Below are 18,967 nucleotides of genomic sequence, written 5' to 3'. Positions count from 1 at the left end.
AGGTCTTTTCCAACCTATACAATCCTGTGATTCTGTGATTCTGTGAAAACCAGGCTCACTAGAGATAACCCTGAGGGCGGCATGCCAGTGTTTGAAGGATGGCGTGCTAGCAAGGTCCTTTGGTCTGCTGTCTCAGTGGAGGTAGGGGATGGAGATCCATGTGGCAGCAAAGACGCAAGGGTGATGGGTGTGTTAGGAACCGCCGAAATGCTTGGGAATGGTCACGTAGGAATTGGGGCTTCTCCCCCAAAAAAGGTGGCCAGATCAATAGCCCAACTCAAGTGCATCTACACCAACACACGCAGCATGGGCAACAAACAGGAGGAGCTGGAAGTCATTGTGGGGCAGGAAAACTATGATATAGTTGCCATCACGGAAACGTGGTGGGATGACTCGCACAGCTGGAGTACTGCAATGGATGGCTATAAACTCTTCAGAAGGGATAGGCGAGGAAGGAGAGGCGGTGGGGTAGCCCTCTACGTTAGGGAGTGTTTTGACTGTCCAGAGCTTAATGATGGTGACGATAGGGTTGAGTGTTTATGGGTGAGAATCAGGGGGAAGGCCAACAAGGCAGATATGGTGGGATTCTGTTATAGACCACCCAACCAGGATGAAGAGGCAGACAAAATATTCTATAAGCAGCTGGGAGAAGTCTCACAATCGCTAGCCCCTGTTCTCGTGGGGGACTTCAACTCAGCAGATATCCGCTGGAAATACAACACAGCAGAGAGGAAACAGTCTCGGAGGTTCCTGGAGTGTGTGGAAGAGAACTTCCTGACACAGCTGGTGAGGGAGCCAACGAGGGAAGGTGCCCGCTGGACCTGTTGTTGGTGAACAGAGGAGGACTTGTGGGTGATGTGATGGTTGGAGGATGTCTTGGGCACAGCGATCACAAAATGATAGAGTTTTCGATTCTGGGAGAAGTAAGGAGGGGGGTCAGCAGAACTGCTCCCTTGGGCTTCCGGAGGGCAGACTTTGGCCTGTTTCGGAGCCTGGCTGACAGAGTCCTTTGGGAGGCAGTCCTGAAGGGCAAAGGAGTCCGGGAAGGCTGGACATTCTTCAAGGAGGAAATCTTAAAGGCACAGGAGCAGGCTGTCCCCATGTGCCGAGAGACGAGCCAGCGGGGAAGAAGTCCGGCTTGGCTGAACAGAAAGCTTTGGCTGGAACTCAGGAAAAAAAGGAGAGTTTATGACCTTTGGAAGAAGGGGCAGGCAACTCAGGAGGACTACAAGGATGTCGTGAGGTTATGCAGGGAGAAAATTAGTTGGCCAAATCTCGTTGGCCAAAGCCCAACAAGAACTTAATCTGGCTACTGCTGTAAAAGACAGTAAAAAATGTTTCTATAAATACATTAGCAGCAAAAGGCGGGCTAAGGAGAATCTCCATCCTTTATTGGATGTGGGGGGGAAACACAGTGACAAAGGCTGAGGAAAAGGCTGAGGTACTTAATGCCTTCCTTGCCTCAGTCTTTAATTGTAAGACCAGTTGTTCTCGGGGTACCCAGCCCCCTGAGCTGGAAGACAGCGGGGGTCTTCCAGCTGGGGGAGCAGAATGAAGCCCCCATGATCCAAGGGGAAATGGTTACTAACCTGCTACTCCACTTAGACACACACAAGTCTATGGGGCCGGATGGGATCCACCCAAGGGTACCAAGGGAGCTGGTGGAAGTGCTCACCTAGCCGCTTTCAATCCTTTATCAGCAGTCCTGGCTCACCGGGGAGGTCCCAGTTGACTGGGGGTTAGCAAATGTGACACCCATCTATGAGAAGGGCCAGAAGGAGGATCCGGGGAACTACAGACCTGTCAGTTTGACCTCGGTGCTGGGGAAGGTTATGGAGCAGATCATCTTGACTGCCATCACGCGGCATGTACAGGACAACCACGGCATCAGGCCCCATCAGCATGGGTTCATGAAAGGCAGGTCCGGCTTGACCAACCTGATCTCCTTCTATGACAAGGTGACCCGCTTAGTGGATGAAGGAAAGGCTGTGGATGTTGTCTACCTAGACTTCAGTAAAGCCTTTGACACCATTTCCATTCTCCTGGAGAAACTGGCTGCTTGTGGCTTGGACGGGTGTACGCTTCACTGGGTAAAAAACTGGCTGGATGGCTGGGCCCAAAGAGTGGTGGTGAATGGAGTTTACTCCAGTTGGTGGCCGGTCACAAGCCGTGTAGATGTGGTGCTTAGGGACATGGTTTAGTGGTGGGCTTGGCAGTGCTAAGTTAACGGTTGGACTCGATGATGTTAAAGATCTTTTCCAACCTGAACGATTCTATGATTCTATGAAATTTCATCCTCTTTTTCCCATACTGTTCGACCAGTCCAAACTTGCATTAATGAGTTTCCTATCTACCATACAAAATATTCACCTAGCTCAACTTGCAGAGCTTATATTTCCATTAAGTACCATACAAACATCAGATGAAAGATTCTAAAGTGCAAATTATTTTTGCTTTTGGGAAACAGAAAGGATGAATAGAAAACAAATTGCCTCTCTATCAATAGTTTTAATGAAGCCCCATGTCCAGCAAAGTACATAAGGTTGAGACTAAATGCTTCACTGGACCACTCTATGTTATTTTAATGATGTGCTTAATGTGAAAAGATTTTTTGAAACCCAGTTTCAAAACTGTGGGGAAGGTACGTAAACAGCAGTGGGTAGTGGGGAAGGTACATAAACAGCAGTTCAGTCGGGGGTCACTGAAAGTAAAGCAAAGTTTCTCTAAAAAAGGCAGGGAAACTTTCTATGTGCTGTCCTCTGTATTTGGATGTTCCTTTGGGTGACAAGTGTGCAACCCCATAATAACATCTGCAATGAATTCAGAGATAGAAGAGTCCCTTGCAAAAGGGGTAATGCCAGAGGGTTAATGTCCTAATCCTTGTACATATTATTTACTCCTAATGCCACAAACTAAAGATAACACTAGAAAGTAAGGTGAGATTTACATAATGCTGATCAATTTGAAATTTACAGTAAGCAGAACAGCTTTTTGATTGCATTTCACAGTGCAGCAGCAGCAAAGTCTTTAGTTATTCAGGTCAGCTCTCACACCAGCAATTGCACCTCTGCAAAGCGAGTTGGGGATACAGTCACACTTTAAGCCAGAGAGGATGAAAACCCATTTATTTCAATACATTTAAAGCCATCTGAACATTGCGCGTTCCAAATGCAGCCAGAGACGAGAAAGCTTTTAAGGTTTGTTTGGCTTCTGCTTGAGAAAACTCGGCCTGGGGGGGGGGCAATGGCCAAGGGATGGGAGGCAGAGGCTGACAGTAAGCAGGCAGATCTCGGTGTGGGGGGTAGTGGGAAGCAAGAAGTGGGATAGTGAAGGATATTTCACATCAGAAATGAAGTGTATTTAAAGATCTCCTCTTGCAGTTCAGCACTACTGTAGCAGGCAGGACTGCTGGTTGGGTGCAAGGCTGTATAGGGGGGTGTTCTGTGAGCCCAAGGTTAGGAGAGCAGAGGGTGTTGCAGGTCAGGCTCTCGGCACAGTCGCAGAGCTTCAAGGAGAAAGGAGGACTCTGCACTGCACTTGCTGGAGGAGGCAAGGTGCACTGCAGGGTCTGTGCAGAGGCAGCTTGCTTGTTTACTCACCTTTTGTACTGACATTAGGCCAATGCCTGCTAAAGCTCTCCATTCCCAACGGCTTTTTTTTTTGCATGCTTAAAAAACAGCGGTACACATGCAAATGTATGTGTGTTGATGAAATCCATGCTTTAGATGCATAATTTAAGGAGAAACCACAAATATACTTGGATTCTGGCAGTGCTTACAAATGGATATGTACCCCAAGCCTTACCTCACATCTAAACATGAGCAAAGATAAACAAGAGGTTGTGCATAATCCACCATGCTGCTTAGTAAGCAAACATGAAAGAGAAAGCAAAGCACTGTTTGGAGGAGGGAGAGAGTTATCTGAGAAATACACCACTAGGTTTAGCTTAGATAAGCACTGGCTTTAGGCTAAAAACTCCTCACCACGCTAATGTGGAGAGCCTTTTCGCAGGTGAGACTGCTGCAGATGCCAGCCCACTGAGCCAACTATCTAGTTATAGGCTGAGCAAATCTAAAAGGCCAGTATCCACCACAGAAGCCAGTTAACTTGTTCCCATCACTGATGGAGGCAACTTCTGTAAATAGGATTTGGCCCAGCAGTGAGCAAAGTGAATGGAAAAGCTTCAGTTGCCTTCAGGGTGCACGGTAAGAGGTAAAATGGCCATGACAGTGTGCAGAGGTTTGGAAAGTTTTCAGCCCAAGAAATATCCCCCATATGAGTACCCCACATTCCACATCACAAACCTGCAGTGCGCTGGGGCCAATGCCAACACCCTTACAAGCACAAAGAACGCGCATTCAAAATTGTGGAAGGGCCTCATCCCCACTGCGGTAGCACCACAGTGAGAGTCATTTGCAGAATGACACCCACCACCATTACAACCTTTGCAGGGAAAAAGAGAGAGACACTTAGTAAAATTGCTTCAATTTCTGAGTGTCATGCCCCTAACTAGCTACAACCTCACACTAACTGTGTTATAAGGCACTGTGAAAGAAATGATGGGGAGGCATTTTTAGCCAGCCCCTCAAGTTTTAAGAAAATAATTGCTTAAGCCTCATAAATAATAATTATTTCAATTGATGAATCGTTTTGACTCATTTTAGGTTTCCAGTAATATTTAATAGTGCCATGCACTAAAGTAATTGTGGAATTAAGAATTCATTCGTCACTCATGTATGTTCTTATTTGAATTAGATCAAGTTAAAATTATTATTTCTTTTTTAGAAGGATAATTTAAATGACAGTCAACGTGTTCATCATTTCACCAAGAGTATAGAAAAATCTCCTAATATAAAAGATTGTAATCAAATATTAAAAGATTGTAATCAAACCTTGTCCCCCCCATACTCTTTCACACACACAACACCACACAAACATACTGTCTCCCTCCCCAAGGGTGTAAAGCTTTGTTCTTACAGCCCAGAAAAGATAACACTTGAGTAACCTTTCACATAACACTTGAGTAACCTTTCACACTGAACTTAAGAGTCTCTTTCTCCAAGTGAAAATCACGCTTTTGAGGTCAGTCCAGACATGCCAAACACAGGATTTGAGACTGAAAAGAAAAATGTCCGAGATAATGAAAAATGTGCTTCTCTCTCTAGGGAGTTTTACAAAGTTATTTTTATGATCAGAAATAATTTATTGATGGGAAATGAGATGCCAGTTACAAGGAAATTCAACATTAGTCCCAATAATTTGTCCTGTGAATTGCTCACAAGTCTCAAAGCACTTGATCAGCGGGACGGTGCGTAACCCAGAGGGATGTGGTGCAGGAAGCCCTCTGTCCATGTTACAGATGAGGATGTGAGTTTGAGAGACCCTAACCACAGCCTGAAGTACTCTCCCGTCTGCTCCCTTCTTCATCTTCTCCTTCACAAAAAGACAATCCCTCTCCCTGTCTGAAGGGACAAAAGGAGTGAGGAGTGGATTTTTGGAGCCTGATGGAGTATCATCTGTAGGCAGATGGGGAAACAAGACTCAACCAAAGGGGATCAAAAAAGCAAAAGGGAACACAAAAGCAAAACCAAACAAGGCCTGTCATTTGGGTTTTTCAAGTGAAATGTTAATCAGGATCTAATGAAGGTTCTTTAAAGCAGCTAATGTTTTACTATAGCATGGGAGTTAGGATATGGCTGAACCAACTACAGTCAATACTCCTTTCATGTGGTGGAGAAGGAAATGCTGATATATTTTCAGGCAATGATGAGGTCAGAAGATCTTTCAGAGTCTGACCTGGCAGCCATGAGAAATGGAAAGTGAGGATCCCACCAAGACACGGGATCAGCCTGGTCAGTCCTCTTGTAAGAGTAGAGGGCTGGAAGGGAAAAAAAGCTATTAAAAAAAAGAGGGAAAGGGCTCAAGATTGATGAGGTGGGCAGTAGCTCATATTTACATATCTGGGGCCTCCTTGACAAGCAGAAAAAATAAGTTAACCCGAAAAATAGAAATCTAATCTACATTCACTTCCCAACTTGTCAAAAGCCCTCAGTGTAAAGCAGCCGCACTTGGCTATGCAGAGGTGTTCCACAGAGGGACGCCGACCAATAAATCTGTTTGATTTCCTGTTATGAGAAGCAGACAAAGAGATATGGCTAGGGATGGGCAGAGCTGTCTGCATAAGGGAAGAGCCTGTGCTTTCACCCCAAACTCAAACCCACCCTCTCCGAGGTTAGGAAAAGTTCAGTTCACTTTGGAGATTTTTTAGCATTATTTCTCATTTTCGTATGTTCCCGTGGGAGCTGGAAGTAGATGGGACAAAGCATTTCTTTCCTGCTGGCAACAAGCAGCCCTGAAAGTGTCACACAAAAGTTTGTTCTTGAGAGATTTCCAGTCCAAAGGTGTGATCTTGCAACTCCTCCAGATGTGAATAATGCAGTGACATTTTTAATGGTTTTGACGTTGGCGAGAATTTCTTGTCATTACTCTACAAGTGTTTTCTCCCCACCACTTCTTCCTTGCTTTCTTCGCGCCTTCATCCAGTGCACATTACACATAAACAGAAAAGAAAAGCAAAGTTTTCAGATCAAAAGACGGGTTTTTTTCCAAAACCCCGGGAAGAACCTGCACAATGGTAACAATATTGCAGAACAGCAGCTCTTTGATAAGGTTCCTCTCAGGAGGTGACATCAGAAGTCGAATGCTATTTTGCCCACAGTACACAGACTAACCGCCTGACTCTGCAGCCCCAATAGATGTTTCACGGCATAAATTTTCCCGAAGTGTAGCAGGTCCACGACAACGTTTGAAAGCAATTAGGATGAATGTGGTAGCATTTCAATGTATTCTCTGAAACACCACAGCTAATACCCATGTTCCTGCAAATGTATACTTTCAGTATTTCTGGTAATTGCCCTACAGCTCCAGCAACCCTCACTAAATCATCTCTCAGTGACGACAGTGAAAGGCTTCAAAACCTTTGATGGAAACGAGACCATGACTATGGATGTAAATTTGCGCTGTTGAGTTTATTTTGTTGTTGTTGGTTTTTTTTTCTTTAGAGAGACCCAAAATCTATGAAAAAGAAACTGATTTTGATAAGATTGAGCGGGTGGAATTAAGAAGCAAACACAAAATCCAGTGCACTGCAAGTGGGAATCCTGACCCGAAGATTGAGTGGAAGTGGCAGCCCTGCAGCCTCACAGACACACTGTAAGTGGACATTCCTACGGGTGAACATGTTGCAAAATAGTTTGGTAGTTTCAAGTCAGTTTTTCTTTCCAGTACCTCTTCTTTATCATAGTTAAAAATCACAAGCAGTGATTCCCCACCTAAAGATCTCAAGGGTTGTGAACCCAGTAGACATCTAGTTGTGTATGATCATCTTGGAGTTACAAGCACCTTCTATATTATCAGAATTGTGTCAAGTTTAAAGTGACTAAAGATCAGGCTTGAATTTTCTTTAATTTGACCAGCAACGCCCCTCTGACTCGCCAAGATCTTTTCTTACACCTCTTGGATGCAGCCTACATGGTTGACAAAGAAAAAACAGATAGGTGCCTTCTGCGTAGAGGTAACACACTTTTTTCCCCTGTAAGAGCTATTGTCAGACAAACCTGCTAAAGGTTTGGTTTCACTTAGTTGCCATATGGAATTTATGCCACTTCCTAAGGGCTGTCTTCACCAGTGCACACTGAGCATGGGCTCCTGTGCGTTGCAGAAGCTGGAAGAGGTAACCAGGCCTTCACGCCTTACTGAGGACCCTTTTTTGCTAAAGTCTGGAGGCAGCCTGAGGTGTGAAGACACAGAAGCAAGTCACTGGGTCAAAACTGTCAGAGGGGAATGAGGCAAGTTAAAACACAAGATGCCTTTCAAGAGTTGCCTTATACAAGTAGACATTTTCTCTGCTCCTGCTGTTATATGAGCAGAGTGACCTGTAGAGAGAGGTCTTGGCTGAGGTCTGAATACTTCCCCTGGTAGCCCCAGAGGACATACAGGAACCATGTATAACATTTCTGACTGCACTTCAACTCTTCCCTGCAATGACAGGGCTGAAGTCAGGTTTTCCATCTATAAAAAAATGAAGGCAGGTCTAGGAAGCAAGAGAGAAAATTGCTGGGTGGTTCCTTATTTTCTCACCATTTCAGTGCTTTTCCAAATGCTGTGAATGGCAAGTCATGAGACAGGGGAAGATCACAGAGAAGCTCCTTTCCCAGGTTCTCTGCTGCAGCAGTTCCAGTGATGCTGGGTGATCTAGTCTCACGTTGGGTCTAAAAAGTTACCTTGTGTCCCTCCACAAGGGAAGTAGCCCATTACCTCATTTAGGTAGTTACACTGCTCCTGCAGGAATAAAACAGCAGAGATTTGTAGGCTTAGGTAGGGCTGTTGGCATCGCAGGCCAGCAGAAGGCATACAAGCTGCTGCTTCGGAGGTGTTCAACAAGAGCAGAATGGAAACACCATAAGGAAACAGGTTATGCATTCTGTAGGAAAGCCACAGAGATGACCTGAAATCTTTTCCAGACCTTTCTGTCTAGGGAGCAAGAATTGGTCATGAATGCCTAATTAAGCCAGATTCAAACCAGTGACCTGGTGGCAAAAGACCTCATATAACCCTTGTTCCAGCTCTCTGACTCTCTGATCTTATCAATTTAAATACAATTGCAGAGTGGTGTCTACCTCTTCTGGCCTCCGGGGCAGCCTTATCTTTTTCCAGCAGAAGCTGTAGGAGGATTCCTGTGGGAAATGACACAGACCCCATTTCCTTCTGTTGTCTCACTTCCTCTCTCTCTCTCTTTCTCTCCCCCCTCCTCACGAGTGCACTTTGAATCCCCAAACACTATCATTGTTCCTTATAGCTGTGATGTGATTTCCCTTGAGTTTTTTCCCTTCATCCTCAAGACAGAATTGTGCCTTGCAGGAAGTCACTCAAGACGTCTTCTAATTAGGCTCTTTTGAGAGCTATAAACCCTCCCTTGACCCAGGGTGTTACCCATGCATCTTGTGCAGATTTGGCAAAGGCACGGCTGATTTATGGATTAGTTTTCTGCAGCATTGGCCCTATATCAGCCCCTCATCACCTATAGAAGTCCATATTAATTTTACCTCCTATAATCCTAATCTGCTACGGTGGGCTCCGAGGCCACTGGGACCGCCATGGGAAGTGCTGGTGCTCCCGCTGGGGCCGAGGAGGCCATAAGAACACTTTTGTCATGCATTGTGGTGACTTGTGCAAGGTGCAATTGCAGCTAGTTGTGGAACTGAACCGACTTCACTAACTTGCTGTCACGGAGTCACAGTTCGTAACGCCCAGTCATGCTGGACTGGAGCTGAACTGGCAACTTGAAAATTAAAGGCTTCCTCGAGTTGCACAGCGGGCAGTGCCCTCAGCCAGGATGCCTGGAGCTCTAGCCTTGCTGAAGCCTTTGCGCTCCTAAGCATGAGAAGGCCTGTGTCTCTGCTCATTTATTCCAAAGGTTGTAGTTAAAGAAGATGGAAAAGCCTTTTGCCTTGGATGGTGCAGATACACCTTTCTGCATGATGTGCTACATACACTGCTCTTCGCCCATAATTCAAAACTGAAGATTGATAACTGACAGACATATGGTTATCTTCTGGGGAATATGCAATATTAAAGGAGCCTTCTGCTGTTGTTATCCCAGTGTTTATCCATTCTGCTCCCTCAGCCTGCACTTCATGTTGGAAAGCTGAGCAGATAGACAGACATGCTCAGCAACATTCACCTCCCCACAGTTTTGAACGGCTGGCATTTTGAATTTTGAAATGCACTGCAAATGCTAAAAGAGCACTTAAAAAGCCACAGCTGCATTGAGTTGGAGCATAACTCATATTAGCCAGATTAAACTCACGTGATTTAATTAGTTGTCCAGTATTTTCTATTTTCAATCTTTAGAAAGTTTGGGGGGTTTCCTTGCTGGTCATATACTGATCTTTGTCTACCTCTGTCAAGGTGCTTTGTAAATAATTTTGAAATGTTGTGATGAAGGCATACAGTAGTTTCACGAAGAGGTAACAAACTCCACCAGCAAGAGCTTTTAGGGGTTTTTAAGACCTAAGACTATTGTCTAAGAATGACCTTTTCTCTCTTTAATAATGCCTCCCTGGCTTATCTGCAGTGAGTCAGGTTCTTGAACACCACCTTTGCTTTTCTTCCTCCAGATGCAACCCCGATGGGCAAAAAGTTGTGGTTCAGGAGAACATGTTCATAGGCAACAAGATCAGAAGCATTGAAAACATAACCATGAAGCATGGGGATAAAAGAAAGGTATGTGTCTGATGAAAATCTGAGCAATGATGTCATGGAATAGCAGTGGGCTTTACGGAGGGGACGCTGCGCTCACACGGAGCTCTCTCCCCGCAGTTCCCAAGCTGCTGCGGGTTGTTAGCATGCTTTAAATTCCACAGCCCTGGGATCATTTTCAGATCTCCGCTGTTTATAAATGCCGGGATTCTGGCAATGATGTCACATACCCTGTTTAAAACTCTCCAAAGACTTTTGGGTCAAAAACCTCCCTGTCTCCCTCAGTCTTGAGAAAGTGTAAGACTGGCTCAGTGCAAGAGGGGTCCTGTGAAGCGCTCACAACTGATAAGGACTCTCAGTTCATTAAAATGCTTAGCACTTAGAGAGCAGTTTGTACTGCCCAACCTTGCCTACTCTCCCAGTAGCAGGAGTTAAACAGCTGCCTAATTTAAGAGGCCTACGGTGGCCAGAGATAGCTGGTCTGATTTTCAGAGTGTGTAAGTGCCTTCAGTACCTGCCTGTTTCGGCTGGAGTTGTCAACGTTTCTTTACCCATTTGGGTTGCCAACCATGTTACCAAGCCAATGAAGGTGGGAAGACCTCCTTCCTTCTACACTTCCATGCCTGCTTCCCCTTCCAAACAGCACCGGCAGCACACTTCCTGCATGAACTGCAAAGATCCCAGCCAGGAATTATCTGTTCAATGCCTCCTGGGTACCTGTGGTGATACTGAGTGATATTGTTTACACACGACCATGCTAATCCTCGAGAAATTGCTGCAGCTGTTCTGCTCTAGAGTCACAGACTTCCGGCTATGCCTTGGAGAAGATGCTGTGGTCTGGCTCAGACAGTTTGTTTTACCCCTGTTGGACTTACAGAGGTTTGTGGCTTTAGGAGTGGTTTTGCAGCTACAGGTTTCAAGGTGGATGCTCCAGATAGTTTAGTGCCTAATCCTGCAAGGTGCTGAATGCTGCAGTTCGTATCCTGGTATACCTTTAAGCATATGATAATTCTTGGGCTACTCCCATGCTTAAAGTTAAGCACAAAGCTAAAGTGCTCTTCTGGATTGGGTCCAGACTAAATCAGCATCTGGCAGGATCAGTGCCCTAGCCATCTGCTCTTTCTCATGGAGACTTTCCAGCTCTAAACATAATCTAAAACAGAGCTCTGAAAACATGGAGGTTGGGCTGGGAAGGAGAAAATCAGTGTTCGCATTTCATGCCCGAGTTTTCCCCTTGCTGGAAGATATTTATATGGATTTATTTAGATGGCATAGTGCCCCTTAAGCTCTGTTTTTAATGTATTCTCTAAGAATTTTAGATCTTAGGTAAAAGCAACTACCTACAAGGTGCTAATCACTTGTAAAAAATGGAAGTTGGTGACATATACCTACGAAGTTTCTTCTTCCTTTTCTAAGACTTTCTGGTTGCTGCATGGACTGACAAGAGTTTTGCGGCTCTCATGGCTACTGTTTCTCTCCATATATATGGTCTGTCTAAATATATGATCCAAGAGCTTAGTTTATATCTGATGATCAGTCTTAAAGTTATGTTAATTCCCATATAAAAGTGAAGGGTTTCACAATTGCTGTGACTCAAAAATATCTGTTGGTTGCTGAATTGTCCCACATGCCGGGATAGTGAGACACCTCAACAACACAAAATTAGAAACATTTTTCTTTGTTTTATGCATATGTACACCACTCCCATTTCTTCTTTTACCAACTTTGCTGAAGCAAATATGCAACTGGGTGAAATTTTAGTCTGCTAGTGGACTTAAGATGGGATTTGGCTGCAGTCTCTGAATGAGGTGTTTTAGGAGTGCTGCAGAGCTCCTGCGTCCAGTGAGGCACTCCAAACACACCCTCAGTCTATGTTGGTGCATGGTGAGGGACTTCCCAGCTTTCCCCTATCACCTAATTTCCCTAGAAAGAAAAGGTGCAGCAATCGCCAGGTACAGCAGCCAGAGGAGAAATAGTGCTCCACTCCCACAGAGGACACCATAGCACCTACCCACAGCTCAGGCCTGACGTCACCATGTGCCTGAGTTTCTTGCCTGTAAAACATGGTGGACACTAGAGAGCTAGGAGAAGGGAGATGCAACTGCTTAGTGGAAATGAGGACCTTGAGGGATCCTCAGTACGAGGACCCCACGCAGTCCTCAGAAGGACTCCTCTTGTTCCCTAAGAGCTTTGCTGCTGCTCACACCTTGAGTACCACAAACAGGCCCGAGGCTGCTCCTCGCTCTGCCCTGCACAGCCATCTCTGCTCTTTCTATAGACTCCAGGCATCCTGAAGTGTTCATTTTCTTAGATGTGTTCAAAAGCTCAGCCTACAACCCTTTAACTTAAGCTTTTACATATTTCATTATTAAAGTTTCATAAAAATACTTCTTTACAAGTTACATAATTTTAAAATTTATAGTATATTCATTACTTTCATCTCCTGCTGATCCACTGGTTGAAAACACATTCTGAGGTGTTTCCTAATAATTTTTATGTCCTGATTAAGATTTATTCAAATTAATAAAACTAGATTTTATGAATCTCAGGTTTCAGCACTTTGTCTCCCTGCTTACATTAGCAGACAATTCCTCTCCTTCCCCCTTTCTGAAGTCCAAGGCTATCTGTGTTAAGTGGAGTCTTTAGATAACAGAATATAATTCAAAAAAAGACACTGATGAAAACTCATAGCTTTCAGACTTTTCCTTGTGTTTTATCAGTCGTTATTCCCACCAGAAATGGCATAGACAGGAAACAGCCCAATCCATTCCCACCATGTCCTAGCAAGTAATTCATCTGCATTGACTAGCCAGATGAAATAATAAAGATGTTGGAGTCTGACTGAGCGTGGCTTATTGACTGTGTTACGAAGCTGGGATTAGCTGAGATTGGTTGTTTTTCCTGTGTGATTTGAGCCTGTCCAATGATAGCTGGAGTCTCAGAGCAGAAAGTGGAATATACCTAGTCTCTAAGATTTCTCAGCATCCCTAGAGTTCACCCTTGAAGAACTATAGCAATACATGGTGGTTCAGCGACATATGAAAAAATGCATTAACTTTTTAGAGCTGCTAAGAATATGGGAACAAACCCCCAGAAATTACCAGATCCAGACTCTTGCTCAAAAGCTACCTTGCAGGGCAGCAAGCAAGGATTTTTCCAGCAGACCACTGACGCTTGATGTGATCTTTGATCACATCAAGATCTTTAGACATCTATTTGACAAAAGTGGCATGTAGAATTGAGGTCTCTTGTCATCTTTGTCATACTGATTATTCTATTATTATTCCAGATAGAGAAGTGAATTTCACCCCCTCCTGTCTTCTAGAGGCTGAGTCTCATTCCTACAGAAAAGCATGTGGTTATCGTTAACGTTATGATGTATTTCACTGAAGTTTTGGTCAAATAGTGGTAGAGGCAATTGCATCGTGCTAGTTTAATTTTCCTGGTGGTTTTGAGTCAATATTGAACTTTTCACTTTGTGATTTAAACTACTGTGTTTAAACTACCTCTGAAGACTGCTTTTAACACCAGGCGAAATACCCATGATTGCATGAATTGCCTGAATTTCCTTTTCAAGTTGCAAGGAGCTAGGTTGCTATTTTATTTTCTTTCCTGTTAGTAAACTGAACATACTGGTCTGAGCTTGGGAGAGCAGGACACAGCAGAAAAGAATAGCAAGATCCATACATAATTCAGTCCTCGTTAGGGGTTTCTTTTAATCTCTTTTCTCCCTTTCATGTATATATGAGAGAGTGGCCTGGCCATGTGGATGTTTCTGCAATGAAACTCATACATCTCTTTTGCTGGTGAAATTCAGAACTACTGAAGAAAATTGACCCAAAAATGCCAGGTTTAAACCTCCTGAAGGAACAAAAAGACTATGTTAGAGTAGTGGGATGCATTTGGTGAAAAGTATGTGAGCAACTCAAGTAGGGCTGTTTAAATCTGTCACCCTGTGTGGGTGCTCGTTTCGGTGAGCTCCCACAAGCCTTGTGACGTTAGTTTCTGGCAGGAGAAGGTGAACAGTCACACGGCTGGGTTTTTGAACAAAGCATCCACTCTCTGGGAGACCAGCCCAGATGTTTCAGGCACTACCCAAGCTGTCCCTGGCAGGTCTTCTTGAGAGAGCCTGGCTAGCAGCAGGGACATAAGAAATAGCCCTCTGTCTTCCCTGCCCTCTTAAATTCATTAGCTGCAATCACTGGGTGTGAGGAAGAAGCCTGGGGGTGGTCACTGCTCATGACTAGCCAGCACCTACCCACCTGCCCTAGGGCCAGAGAGTGATCAGTCCATCCATACTAGAAATGTTCTACCAGAGGCACCTCAAATCTCCAGTTTTCCCCAGTTTCCTGCCCTGTCCAGCACCTTTGCTGATCACACCGTACTACCATCAGCTCTGCCATGCTCTGTGAGGGAGGAAGGCAGCGATTGTTCTCATTTTACAGGGAGAGAAACGCCCACTGCCAGAGATGAGAGCAAACCCTAGAAGTTCTCAGTCAACTCACAGACTTCTCTTATCACTTGTCCTCAGTCCATCCTTTAGCATGTTTTGAATGAATGAACTAAGATCATGGATCAGAATTGTCAGGCTATAAAAATAAGTGTTATTCTGTGCCATTCACGTAGATGGATTGGGAGCTAGCTGAATATTTTCTTTGTGGGGTCTCTCGTGAAGTTCCTATAATTTCATCTCCCTCTAGCCACCTCCACCCCAGCTCTGCTAGAGTTAGACAGCTGAGAAATTTTCCACCCACTTTTTCTACTCCTCATCCTCGCCCACATATAGCTAACGAAGTGAAAGAGAGAAGAATTGTTAACTAAAGCCATTGGAGGGAGGGATTAGACAAAGGAAAGAGAAAGCAAGGAATAACAAGATGTATTAATTCATGCTGGCTCCAGCTTAAAAAAAGGTCTTGCTGCTCTGTCCTTACTACAAGATGTCTTAAAACACTCATGGTAGCTGGCTGTGGAATGTTATTTGGCTGCTTCTAAAATAGCTTGTTTTTTATCAGTTCAGGAACATTACAGTGCAAGACATATGGACTTTATTGAACTATTCCATTATGAGTTTTCCCAGCAGCAATGTCTATTTACTTGTCATAGCTGTTCTTCAGAGATCAGTCATTTTATTCCTTTTCTTATTGAGTTTTAAACTTAGTTTATTCTTTTATAGTAATTATTTATTACCTAATAATCCCTTCTTTGGGCTCGCAGTATTGGGTGGCCTTTAGGTTAAGTAATAGGAAATGGACCCTTTACTTCCAAATTCAACACAGGCAATCAAAACTGGTCCGAAGGATGTTTGGTGTTTGGTATGCAGTGAACTCACAGGATCTCAGTCCAGCTCCCACTAGGAAGATGTCTAGACATTACATGCCAATAATTTGTTATTAATTACCATTGGTTCCAATGCAGTCTGGACAGAAGCTAAGGACTGAACAGCCACATAGTTTGTGCTACCACTTGTGGCTGGAGTACGTTGGCAAGGGTTAACGTGTCATTTAGTCTGAACTGCTCTTGACTAGGACATCCAGTGGAAGGTAAACTAAAAAATGCAAACTTCCAGGCTGTAATTAGTTCGTGAACAGTAATTTCACTGAAGAGACACAATGTTTCAAGGCAACTGCAGATTTCACATCAGCATCATTATTTAGACTTAGCAGAAAGTGCTGTGCTCTGTCTGGGAGCAGAGTTTTCTGAGCAGAAGGCATAAGAAACAGCTTTGATGTGAGCCCTGCTTTGAGTAAGAGGTCACACAGGAGACCACCAGCGGTCCCGCGCAGCTAAGCTCTTTCTGTGATTTCATGAGTCTAGATGTGGCAAATGCCAACATGTCTCAAACTTTTCTATCCTGGCTCTGATTCCAGGAATGGAAAATACTTTGCCAGGTGCATGGACTAAGCACACAAAGTAGATTATCCCCTCAGAATTTTTTCCACTCTATACTAAAGGTCCCCAAATGCTGGGACGGTGCCACTCCACTGAGAGAGAAGTCTGGTAACAGTTTTCACTGTTAATAATGGGAAAAGATTCCTATGTTTGGTTGCTTGAGTTCAAACCATTTTCTCATTCAACTTCTTTTTGCAGACTTTCCTTGAAATGGTTGCATTGAAAGTATAGGGATGGCACTTCGAAGAACAAAATCCTTATCCCTACCTGCCACTATGACCAAGTACAGACAAATTTCAAATTTTCAAGTTTGTTCATCTTGGGTTGCCTACAGCAACAGGTGATGAACAACTGCCAAAACATCAGCATTGTGAATACTATGGGGTTTAACATCTGGGTTAATAGGTGTTACTTTTCAATAGGATCTCCTTGATTGCTTTCAATGGGATATCCCTGATCTACAGATACTTCAAAAAGTCGTTACCACTGCTGGCTTCCTAAATGTTTCTTTCAGGTTCCTTTTGGTAGATGACAAAACTATGTGGTCTTCTAGAGGGAAAGAGGATTTGGATACACTTTGGTATAGCATGTTAGTGTTCCCAAGCATCACTCTGTTGAGGACGAAACCAGGATTAGGTGCGTTTGGCAACTGAGAACTTTATTTAAGATGCTGGAAAGATAATTGGACTCCCAATCTCAGGGGTTTACCCAGGAGCAAACAACTAGAGTGAAAAGCTGATGCATGATGATTTCAAGAGATTCATCTTATTACAAGAAAATGACTCAAAATCCTTCACTTCCGGCTCTGAAACCACGTATATTTCTCTGCTGGATGCTGCTGGTTTAAAAGTCACATTTTGGAGGATGGTGGGAGGTGCTAGTTCTAAGACAAGACAGTAAAGTGCATTATCTCTTGTGCTCAGGTGTGTAGGAAACTGGTATCCAAATGCGTAACGGTGATTTTGAGCATACAAACAAGAAAATTGCTTTCTCTGTTTTCCTCAGTAAATTTTTCCCAAGAATTTGTCCCCAGATTGTTTCCCACCATCATTTTAACATCTTTTTCACCTTCACATCTAGACACAATTGAGATTAGCTAAGATGAGGTCTCGGTATAGCTATTTGCTGGGGGTTTTTTTCCCACTACCATGTCAGACTTTTCTTGAGTTATGTAGTTAGAGACGTTGCATCTCTGTGTGTTCATGAGCGTATGTGTGCATTTACCTCTGGGCCACCAAATGCAGCTTGAGGCATTGCATTGGTTTTTAGAAGAGTCACAGTGTCACCCCTAAGACTTTGGACATATTCCAAAATGGATAACTACATTCCCCTTTACGATTTTAACTGGCTCTACAGTATTATCCTCGACTTCCCACCTAGAGCTGTCACTTAGCAAGACTACTAGCTGTTAAATAGCTGTCCAAATTTATCCCCTTCTGTCCTCAGCACGTACATTTATATTGGCTTTTTCTACTCCCAAATATAAAATTCCAAGATTCAGTAATCATGAGAAGAAAGCTCTTGGTCCTGATTCAGCAGTAATTCAAAAGGCAGTGTATACTGCTTAAAGTCAAGGGTAGTGCTCTGAACATGTGCTTGTTAATAACCTGTGGCATTAGGCCCACTGCTACAGGAATAGAAAAAGGAGGAGGAGCAGGCTGCTTCTCTGGGTGATTTTATATCCAAGTTAGAGCTATTTCACATCATAAATAAATCAGAACTGCACAGCTCTTTCTTTGGTGGACACCAGAGGGAGCTGGGTTTACTGGTCACCTGTTTTCACCCCTAAATTTGGTTTGTCCCTATTCTTGGTTAATTTCTGTGTTTGGTGCCCATGAAAAGTAGATACTTTTTCACTTACCCGTTATTCTGCTGAAAATGTTCCCCATTAGAATGTAAAACGCACATGGGATCAAAACCTTTGAAACTCATTTCCCTACAGGATTTATAGTGCCAAAGCTCAGAAAATCTTAAATAACTCTCTGAAAATACATCCCGCACAGCTATAGACACATTCGTGGTGCAGCTTTATGAGGAGTAAAGGAATGTCTTGTGTGAGTTTAGTTTAGGATATTAAAAAGAAAGTCCAGAGATGCTTTTGTGCACTTCAAAGCGCTCTCTGGAGATAAGGACAAAGGGCCAGAGGGTGTTATAAGTTTTGATTCTCAAAGTCCTTAGAGAGGATGGCAAAGAAAGTGATATTTGTTCCAAATGTGAGGGCTCAGAGTTCCTCAGGTGAATGGCTGCAGGGGAAGCAAAGTAATCTTGCAAGCACATCTCTGTCTTGGTGGGTTAGACCCTGCTTTCTTGCTAGCAGCCCAAAGGAAGTACTAGAAATAATTAAAGCCATGACCTGTGGATAGACCTCCATGAGCTTGTGATGTTGCATCATGACAGGAACAGGAGAGTGCCATATGGCTGGCTCCTCATTAAGGAGGCCCTATACAGAAGCAGGGGCTTAGGATGTTTAAGGAATACAAGTTCTTAAGGATGTGTTTGAGTTCAGTCCCATGAGTAGCTGAACCACTTCCTTTTTCTATGTGGTGAAGCTCAGGACAAGTGTTCCTTCCTTCTCCTTCACGATTCTCCCTTTCTTTCTGCATTTGCCAAGTGTCTTAGAACAGGCAGCTTCTCCAGAGCTTCCTTACTTACCACACAAGTTCTGGTAAGGCTCTGAGGAAGGGTTATGGAATCAAGGGACTTCCAAGCACAATTTATAAGAGTGAGCTGGGACCCAAAGGGGACACATCCCTTCCTCCCTTCTCTGGGGTTATAGCAAAGCAAAGCAAAATCCTGCAATATTCTTTATACCACATCC

At 43.9% G+C, this 18,967-nt stretch overlaps 1 protein-coding gene across 1 annotated transcript in view; it reads left to right on the top strand.

Moving 5' to 3' along the window:
* The window catches only part of LOC142415088 (vascular endothelial growth factor receptor kdr-like), a 144,436-nt gene that overhangs the window by 74,206 nt on the left and 51,263 nt on the right, over positions 1 to 18,967 (top strand). Inside the window, exons 10-11 of the mRNA XM_075513086.1 lie at positions 7,062 to 7,212; positions 10,179 to 10,284. Of these exons, the coding sequence (XP_075369201.1) occupies positions 7,062 to 7,212; positions 10,179 to 10,284 (257 nt within the window). The remainder of the gene's footprint in view (positions 1 to 7,061; positions 7,213 to 10,178; positions 10,285 to 18,967) is intronic.

The sequence above is a fragment of the Mycteria americana genome, chromosome 10, assembly GCF_035582795.1.
Source record: "Mycteria americana isolate JAX WOST 10 ecotype Jacksonville Zoo and Gardens chromosome 10, USCA_MyAme_1.0, whole genome shotgun sequence".
Classification (NCBI taxonomy): Eukaryota; Metazoa; Chordata; class Aves; order Ciconiiformes; family Ciconiidae; genus Mycteria; species Mycteria americana.
This window is presented reverse-complemented; position numbering and strand designations above follow the sequence as displayed.